At 29.9% G+C, this 10369-nt stretch overlaps 2 protein-coding genes across 2 annotated transcripts; one reads left to right on the top strand and one right to left on the bottom strand.

The window, feature by feature from the left end:
• Positions 1-823: 823 nt before the first annotated feature.
• Positions 824-3878, bottom strand: LOC111308438 (formiminotransferase cyclodeaminase-like protein). Its single transcript, XM_022906761.2, has 3 exons — positions 3451-3878; positions 2535-2955; positions 824-1907 (listed from the first exon to the last, which is right to left on the bottom strand). The coding sequence occupies exons 2-3, from the start codon at positions 2923-2925 to the stop codon at positions 1399-1401; spliced, it is 900 nt and encodes a 299-aa protein (XP_022762496.2). The 5' UTR covers positions 2926-2955; positions 3451-3878; the 3' UTR covers positions 824-1398.
• Positions 3879-8769: 4891 nt separating this feature from the next.
• Positions 8770-9867, top strand: LOC111308127 (uncharacterized). Its single transcript, XM_089742754.1, has one exon. The coding sequence runs from the start codon at positions 9182-9184 to the stop codon at positions 9782-9784; it is 603 nt and encodes a 200-aa protein (XP_089598880.1). The 5' UTR covers positions 8770-9181; the 3' UTR covers positions 9785-9867.
• Positions 9868-10369: the final 502 nt, after the last annotated feature.

The following is a 10369-nucleotide window of genomic DNA, read 5'->3' as shown; positions in this document are numbered from 1 at the left end:
TAAAGAGTAGGACTATTTACATCCAAAATACTCTCCTTGCATCCCAAAAAATTTTCAGTATAAAAAAAATTAATAAACAAGAAATTTATTTAAATACATATTAGTTAATTATTTTTTTGTCTTTTACACTCTTCTTAGTAAGTTACCGAAGATGAATTTTCAAAAACTTTTTTAATATATCAAAAATTTATTTTCAAAAACTTTTTAACTCTATTAAAAATTTATTTTCAGAAAGCATTATAATTATCCAAAAACTTCAATAAATTTCCGGTACGTTAAAAAAGTTTTCAAACATATATTTCCGGAAACATTCAACAATTTTAAAAATTAATTTTTGAAATACATAAATCACTGTTTCAAATCATACTTTTAAACTTAAAATCCTAAATCTTTAAAAATTAAATACAAAATCAAACGAAAAATCAAAAAAAAAAAAATGATTTACTTATGATTTTAAGCTATCTAAAATCAAATTGGTGATTGAAATTTGACTTGGAACTTAATCTATAAAAGGTTTAAGGTTTTTAGTGAAGAAGAAGACAGGGAGTATGAGGTGTTTGGATTTTTTAATAAATTAGTGTTTTGGTTTGAGCTGTGCAGAGAAAAAAGAATAGGTGTTAATAATAGTGAGGTGTGAAGAGAAGAAATGGAGATGTGAATGGTACTACTCTAGGTTAAATACTGAAAATCACATTGAAAAAAAAAACGAAATAAAAGAGGAATGCCTGTGAATATACCGCAACACGAATATGATGTTAGAAAACAATATAATCAAGATATGGGTCCTTTTGAACCGAGGTAGCTACTGCCGGCTCAAAAATCATTCCTCAAACCATGGTGTCTTGGATTATCACATTATCATTATCTTGTTATATGTTCTACGAATTTACATGCAAAGTTCGGATCCTTCCTTTCCCCTCACAACTTAATCATAAATTTGAAAAAGAAGAAAAAAAAAAAAAGCTTTGAGATTTAGACTATTTTTCTCTACATAACTTGGCTAGTTGGCTTGTAATGTAAGGTGCTAGACAATCTTTTGTTCTATTCTTGTCTTCTAAGGCTTGAACTTGATAAGAAACCCAACATATTCCCCTTCCCTTCGTTCGGCACTAATAGCTTAAGTGCTAAAGAAAAGTTGCAAAATCCAACCGTCAGATCAGTATTTTTAGGTCTCTGACTGAAGCACCTCTTCATCATAGCAAGAAATTAGGTTACATGAAATGTAGCTAATATTTATGCCGAAAGGAGTTCAAATAACGAGGAGTCTTCCGAATGTAAATGATGTATGCTATTCTTCATAAGATCGCACAACATATTTTTTAGGCAAAAGAATCACAGGAAACCTCGAGATAAATGATCAGAACAAAAATACCTCCAAGACCATATTTCATCCATCATTTAGAAAGAACTCGACTTCATGTAACTTTCAATAATCTTGTCCGGTGTAAGATCGGTGAAATATCCCTTCCCTACATCCAAACCCTCTTCCTTTGCAAGTCTCTCAACTTCAAGCTGAACTCTATCTCCTCCCACTTTACTTGGTTCCAACATATTACAAGCCACCTCAGTCACACCATCACTATGTGAAAGTCCCATGGCTTGCACTGAAGGAAGTCCACCTCCTCTCTCACTTACTCTTTTTGAAATTCTACGAACGGCAGCAATATCTGTTGAGAATACAGGGACATTGTAGTTAGCAACCCAATGGGTAGCTCCAATCACAATAACACCTTTTGCTGGACACATTTGAGTTGGACCTGCATCAGGCTTCAGTGGCAAGGACTTTGATTTAGGCCCTCCGCACCATTTAATACCGCCAGAGTTAGGCTTGAAATAACCGAGTTCCCTTCTGACGGAATCAAGCAACCTCCCCTTTTCTTCGGCAGCCCCATAAAGAAATGTAGGTACTGCAGTTACCATTAGAAATATAAAATGGTAAAATTTTAGTAGCAGGAAATAAATAATACTTTCTGACACAACTATTACCATAACTAAGTACCAAACCGCAATCTCATGTAATTGAAGAGATAAAGCACACATAGGAAGTCTCAGAAAAATACAGTTTCTCTTATGCATAAAACTTTGATTCTAATAGACCATTTTTCAACTTCCAATAAAGGAGGGTAACAAAGATGATACAATGACACTAAATCAGTAAAGAAAAACTAGAAAAAATTATATTGAGTCATTGTACAGTAAGCAACATGCAGACCATGCCTCTGGGCTATTCCAGATGGAGAGAGAGAACAAGCAATTGTTCATTGCAGTCATTTAGAAAGCCAAATAACTATAACAAAATAACAGAGAAACACCAACTTTAAATCCATGTCTACCGTGCCTGACTGTAAACAGACTAGTTGATTGAAAAAGGGAATCTTCCAGGCTCCAGGACGGTAAAAAACTCACTATTCACATAAATATTGCAGATGAACAAATTTTTTTGCTAAATCATTTTCCAAAGTTCCACTCACTAATCTAACACTAATATTAATACTGGCAACATCTAGATCACATTTGGTTCAAAAGGAGGAAACCTTTAAGTTTAGAGCCTATATCTGCTGCCAAAGACTTTGCAATCGCGGCTGCCTGGTCCAAGGAAGCATGTGCCAAGGGGTGAAAACATATATGATCAACAACTCCAAGTCGAGGATGAGTCCCAGAATGCAACTCAAAGTCGATGGTTTCCAAAGCAGCCTTAACAATAGCAAACACTGCATTTTTCAGAGGACATGAATCTTGAGATGATTTTGGAGTCAATTTGGAGACGACTGTATAACCAACTCTATTGTACGTCACATCTATAAACTTATTCGCAATAGCAGCCTCAGGGAATAGCTTGGCAGCTTGTTCTATACACTCCAAAGCTGCTCTATTTCGGCTTTCAGAAATGTACACCTTGCCACAAGCCAGCATCTTGTTCAACATTTTTTTCTGCTCTTTCAGCTTGCTTAAGAACTGCAAAAATAATAATAATAAATAAAAGGACATACTGATAGATAGAGATAATAAAATGAGATAAAAGGAAAATGCGCAACCACATTTTATGTTGGGAATGGGGACCACAAAGGCTGCAAGAAATAAACTACATCAAGTTTGCTTACAACAGAAAAACATGGGGAAAAAATAAACCCGATCCAAACATAAATGGGAAACAGATCAAGCATGAAAAATTTTAGCACTACTTAAAACGAGGGAAAATGCCAACTCAATGATTAATGGAAAACAGGGCTGCAATTAAAGGCACATAATAAGAAGCCAGGATCAAGTGCTTGATATGGATACTAATAATACATCTGCCTAATGTCATTATTGGTGTATATTTGCCCAGGTTTATTTGTTTGTACCAAAAACAAAAGAAGCTTTGGATAATTGGTTTTCAAATTCAATGAAAAATTCTTTTCATTATCTTTATAGAAAATTAAAAACAAAAAAAAAAAGAACATTTCATACCTGGCATTTAAAATACCTAAAAAAATGAAGTGGCCCAAATCAAAATTCAATATCCTTTGGTTTTGGGTGTCATTATATTCCAATTTAACACCCAAAGCTGCACGTATAATCCAAACTTAAAGAGTCAAGGCTTCCACAATTTCTTGGACGCTTTCGTTTGCCGGATCCGAAACAGGGTATTTTTTATCAATTCCTGCATTTGCTTAATACCCTTTTGGAATCGACTGGAGAACCGGCTTGCGTTGATTTGGATGGCGGAGTTCAACACATCGACACAGCCCTTTTAGAAACCCAGCTGTTCGCCTGTTTCGAAGCCCGTTTTAAGACCCACTTTCCTTGCCTCTTCCTTACCGGAGGTTTTGCCGCTGTTGAAGCCCTCTTTGTAATGGGAGAAGAATATTTGGTTTAGTTTTTTTTTTTTTTTTTTAAAGTATTTTTCGTGGGGGCCTTGGAGTGGTTCCAAGAAAGTTCAACGGGCTGAACTCCTCGCCTTTGCCCAATGGGCGACAACTAGTTATTTGGACTGAGCCGTTCTGTTGAGTCGTTGATGGACAATTAAAAGCTCTTCTTCTGTGTCTTGGATGGATTTTTCTACTTAATAAATTTTATATAATTAAGGAAAAGCCGTCCTTTCTTTTTATATAAAATTAGAAAATTGCCCCTTGTGGTACATGCTTTCACTTAAACATATTTAATTAGAAAATAACAAAATATTTAAAAATAATAAATATAATAAATTAAACATTTATGAATAAATCAGAAAAAATACAATAAAAAGTATTATAAAGTTTAAATCAAATTATAATGAAAAATTACAACCAATCAAATTTGAAAAAGTAAACCAAAAAAAAATTACACTAATAAAATGGATAAAACAAAAAGGATGAAGAACACTAAGATTTGGTTTGTTTCATGAAAAATATTTTTTAAAAGTAAATTTTTAAAAATATTTATATTTTTTCAATTAAAAAGATTTTTTATTATTTAAATGAATTAATGAAAAATGCTTTTCATTATTTGGTTATTTTTTGAAATTTTTTTTCAAATAATATTAATATAATTATTAAAATATTAAAAAGGAGTTATTATTAAAATATATTGAAATTATTTATTATTAAAATTATTGATATTCAAAATTAATTATATTTTAATAATAATTTTGATATTAAAATATTATGTTAATATAAAAAATACTTAAAATAAAACTATTTATTATTGTTTATATTTTTTCAAATAATATTAATATAATTATTAAAATATTAAAAAGGAGTTATTATTAAAATATATTGAAATTATTTATTATTAAAATTATTGATATTCAAAATTAATTATATTTTAATAATAATTTTGATATTAAAATATTATGTTAATATAAAAAATACTTAAAATAAAACTATTTATTATTGTTTATATTATTTATTAATATATTAATATATTATTTATTAATAATATATTATACTAATATTAATTTATTTATTTATTAATATTATATTTATTAATATAATATTATTTATAAGTAAAATTATGTTTAAAAATATTCATAAATAATTTTACTCATAAATAGCTTTTTTTGAAAAAATATTTTTTTTTCAAATCTATAAAATAATTTTTTAAAAAATAATCTTATTTTTTATTAATCAATAAATCATTTTTATTGATCAATCTATTTTCTATCAAATAAATATTTAAACATATAAAAAAAAATTTTAAATTATTATTCACGAACTGAATCTAAGTAAAGTGAAGCTTTGTTTGGTACAACAAAAAATCAATTCCAGAAATGATTTTTTGCATTTTTTAATGTTTATATTAGGGTTGATAATGAGTGAGATCCGGAGGGATTTTTGTTCGTCTCGAATTCGATTTGATTTTGTATCTATCAAATTTGAACGCGAACCGATTCGAAATTTTTTTTTTATATTCGATCCGATATTATATAAATCATACCCATCTTGATCCGACCTCACATTGTATAATTTGTACCCATCTTGACCTTATCTAAAATTAATAAATTACTATTTTTAAAATATAAATATTATTTTTTAAATATATAATTATATAAAATATATATAAATAAAAAAACTAAAATAAATAATTAAAAAAATAATTTTTATATTAATATCAAATGAATCAAATCAAATTTTGAACCTGACTCAAAACTCAATTTAATAAAAAAAAAAAACTAACCTTATGGGATTTGGTCACATCTAAATTCGTTGGAGCCAGATTAAGTTACCGATCCTAATTTGCATGACTAAAATCAATAAAAATTATTTTAAAATTAAAAGGTAATAGTAACCATACGAGAGAAATTGTCTTCCATTCTAAAAGAAGGAAAGACAATTTCTTCCAACTAACTCTATTAATCTCTTCTCTAAATAGTCAAGCACAACTATTTAATTTTAATCTTCACAAATCCAGCAAAAAAAAAAAAAAAACCCTAATTGCTTTCTCTTACACTAAATCTCTCTTCTAAACTTTTGATTTCACTCCATTTCTTCTCGATTTCTTCTCTTCTGGTAAATACAATAAGAAACCAAAAAAGCAGAAAGCTCCCCATGGCAACAACGAGAAAGCGTTCTTCTCCACAAGATCTCATAAAATTCATTTCCTTCTCCACAAGCTTTCGCTAGATCTTCCTTTTCAAGCTTTAATCTCTAAGCTAATCTTGTAGCCTATGGGTATTTTAAGAAAATTCTTTTCTTTTCTTTTTTTTTCTCAAATATTATTATTTGGCTATTTTATTTTGCTTATTTTGTGGCTTTTTATATATTTAAAATGTAGCATATTGAGTTTAAAAAAAAGATTTACAAGAGAAGATAAAGGAAGAAGAGGATGAATAGTACAGAAAATATTTTTCTTCAAAGTGATCCAAACACTGAAAAATAATTTCTTTTCCAGAAAATCTTTTTAAAAAATTTATTTTTTAATAATAGCTACAACCATTTACAGAAACCCAATTTTCCATAGCATTTTCTTCCTCATCATATACTTATACAACAATGTGACTTACCACCAAGAAAATTTTTCAAAATCCATTAAAAAGAAAAACAGGGCTTTTCAAGTGAAAATGCCTTACAAAACAATTATACAAAATCCAAGTTTAATCCATTGAGTATTACTTAACTTGCATTGTAATTCGTCGTCAATCGAATCACCAAAGCATCAAATCAAACTTGTTATCATTATTCCTTTCTCTTAATCCTCACTCAAAATTTAAGAAAGAACTAACAAAAAAATACAATAAAAATCTTCAAATTTGTTGATTATGGACGAATCATAATTAATTTTTTTTTTTTTTAGAAGTAAAGTTAGACAATCAGTAATTCCAAAGGATCTGACAATAAGATGGTTATTTCCAAGCATCAGAACTTGCATCCTCATCCAATGCAAAATTTAATAACATAATAAGATTTAACTTAACTCATTGCTTAAAGTGCGATCCCAAAGCAAAATATCAAGTACACTAAAATAGTTGATTGAAAGCATAAATCCTAGACCTTTCAACTGGGTTTTTGATATAAGGAAAACATACTGCAGGCTGAACTTACCAATCGAAGGGTCCAAATTGAAATTCAAGAGAAAAATTATATATATATATATATATCAATACTTTAATCGGTTATTAATTTTCGATTACATCTTGAAAGAAGAAATAAATAATAATAAAATCTGTATTCAAAATTTATTAAAGTTTCATAATAACAATTAGGATAACAATTTTAAAAGAAAGAATTAGTGAACCAAAATATAAATAATAAAATCTACAAAAAAGAGTAAAAGAATTAAGATAGAAATATAGATACAGTTATGTATCTCACAAAATCTAACACCAATTAATATTTCTGACAAAAGTAAGATAAAATCAACACTTGAAGACAACTTTTAATATAATGTAGAGGACAATTTTTTAATACAATAATGTTAATACAGAACATCATTTAAAGTATTTATAAAAATGTTGTAAGTGAAAATCAAACTTACAACTTGATTTTGAGAATCTAAGATACAAAATTTCAATTATCATTGATCAAGCAACTCAAACGAGCAAGAAGAGAAAAGATGCTGCCTTGTATACCTGAAACAAAAGAAAAAATATCAGCAATTTATGCTTGGATGAAAATGCTGACATTCTTGTTTGATTTCAGACAAGCTGCACAACAGCAGCCACTCGTAAGGCCCCATTTTGAACAAGATCAACATGCTTATCAAACAATAGAGCTGTTTGCCATCCCCACCCCTTTAGAGCTTAATTTTGGTATCTGCTTGAAGCTTCCAAACACCATGGACAAATTAGCTGGAAAATAAAGCCATAAAATGGCTTGTAATAATAGAACATCTTCATCTTTGTATAATATTATTATTATATTGGACTTGTAACTATTTTTAACATGTCTATTACCTGATAATGGGCGGCAACTTTTCCGCTAGAATCCACATCCATGTGAACCTCAAAAAGCGAAAATGAGGTGTTTCTTATTACTCAAAAGCTCTGGTTACATATTTATTAATCAAATAATAACAAACTCTTGGTCACCACCATCTAAACAGCAAAAAGATTGTTCCATGGATGAAATAAGAAAGACCATCTCATGCTTTGATTTGGTAAAAGAGGGCTAACCTTTCTGATAGAGTCAGTTATCTCAGGCTTCTGCAATTCATGGCAGAAATGTTTAGTGAAACACATTTGTGCATTCTGGAATCGTAAAGGCAATTTGTGGTAAATGATGAATGAAAAATGATGATAGGGACTTTAGCCTAGCTAAAATGTTCCTAATTAGTACATGCCTTGTTGTAATTGAATAATTATAATTCTTGGAGATGAAAACGCTTGAGAATATCGGAATGAGGAATCGCATGGGCTCTTAAAGTTCTTCAGCATGCATATCTAGTTTATCTCCAATATTGCGTCCACTTAATAATGGTTTGATATTTTCTCACATTAATTTAGTGAGATGCAAGTCTTGCCTTGTGATTGCAGGCAGCTAGGAATTGTTATTCCGCTTACATTTGCTACGGTGTCATCTTTCGGGATATGGCAGTACTGAGATCGTCACACAGTTGAGAGATGCTTAACAATTATTGAATCAAATACTTAAATGCTAATAAATAATTTTTAAAAAAAGTATTACGCTGGTACTCATTTTGTATTTCACTAAATAGTTAATTTTTTTCGGATCTAATAATTTTAAACAAGATGACATAATATAAAAATGATAAAAAATATAAAATCGGTATGATTTAATATTTTAATAAAAATGTATATGAACACAACATAATATGAAAATAATATGAAAAAAAAAAGAAAAAGATACAATTTAAAATAAAAAAAAAAAAACATATATGAGTTTGAGAAAAATAAGAAATGTGTTTGATGTTTAGCGTATCGATATAAATTTTAATATAATAATTTTATATTTTATACGTATTTAATATGAAATGAAATATGAATTGTTATATCTAATTTCCTCGGCCTTCATTTGATCAAAAGTACTCAAAATAATTCGAAACTTTAAGTACTTTTTTGTCCAGATAGTTGTTTATTTATGCTTTGTGTTACAAATATAAGCATGCAAATGTGTATATACAGGCGTACATACAAAGAGAAAGCTGAACAATGGATGAGACTTTGGTGTTAAATAAAATCAGAGATGTTTTTAAAGCTGTTAAGTTTCTTAAGTATTAACCCTGTTGTATTGTCTTCGATCATAGAAGGAAATAGAGTACACCAATGAAGAAATGTAAAAGAAAGCTGAAGAGACAAAAGCAAAGATTCATTCCCTTAGAAACCAAAAGATTTATTCTCTTGGAAAGGCAACCTATAATTGATTCCCTTAAAGATGAGCAGAAGACCATGGAGTCTGAACGGGAGGAGAAACAAAATGAGATCAAACTGCTACGAGATAATAAAGACATAGATTCAGGAAATGAAAATCCTCAGACGATAGCTCTAACAGCAACTTTGAAGCAAAAGGAAGTTGAACTTGAGAACTTAAAGCACCGTCTTAATTCCTCAGTTAGAGTTTGGTCAGTGAGCACTGAAGACCCATCAAATCCGCCAGTAAATATAACAAAACCAAAGAAAAAGACAGAGTTCAGCCACGAGGAGGGTGGGCGAGTGCATGAATCTTCTGCATACGAGTGTGGTGACAATTCAACAAAAGGTCAGGATGGAAATGAGACTAAATCCTACTTTTCTCAAGAGGAAGATAGCAGACAAGGGGTTGAAGATGAAAATGAGAAAAAGGGTGAAACTACTCTTAGAATGGACAAGGCTGGAGGAGGACAGCTGCAGAAACTGGAAAGTCCGAGAGAAAATGTCAGAAATGAGTGACCCACTGGAGAAATGAAAAATGAGTATTCTAAACATACAGATACTTCTAGAATAGTTGGGGAAAAGAATCCCGCAAATGCTAATGAAACAATTGATGACATGGATGAACAAGAAAAGAAAAGTAGCTTCACTGGGCAGCTTGAAAAACTAAAATATCCTCGCCAAGAAGGTGATATTAAAAAACTCCAACGAACTCATGATAGTGGGAAGAAACTGGGAATAGATGAGAATTCTAGAATTTCAACAATGCCACGGAGATTTGGCCATTTAAGCAGAACAAAGGGGAAAAGATGGAGAATTCTTGCCAGAAATAGATTCCCAAAGACGAATGTAAATTCCAAAGTAGATGGAGTGGAAAGCATTAGAAGTAGAAGATTTTCAAACAAATATAAAGACAGAGTAAGTAGAAAGGAAGAGGGAGCAAACTTTTACGAAGGGAAAGCCAAAAGAGAAGATAAATAATTATATACCCTTTCATTTTCCTCTAATTTTATATAATATTTTTAATCCAAACAAACACATATTTATGTGTATTTATGCATCATATTTATGTGTGCCCTTTCATTCTCTTCTAATCCACTTAAA

Source organism: Durio zibethinus, chromosome 2, assembly GCF_047325235.1.
Source record: "Durio zibethinus cultivar Kanyao isolate XHJ-2024 chromosome 2, ASM4732523v1, whole genome shotgun sequence".
Lineage (NCBI taxonomy): Eukaryota > Viridiplantae > Streptophyta > Magnoliopsida > Malvales > Malvaceae > Durio > Durio zibethinus.
Note: the sequence above shows the minus strand (reverse complement) of the source record. Positions and strands in the feature narration are given on the sequence as shown.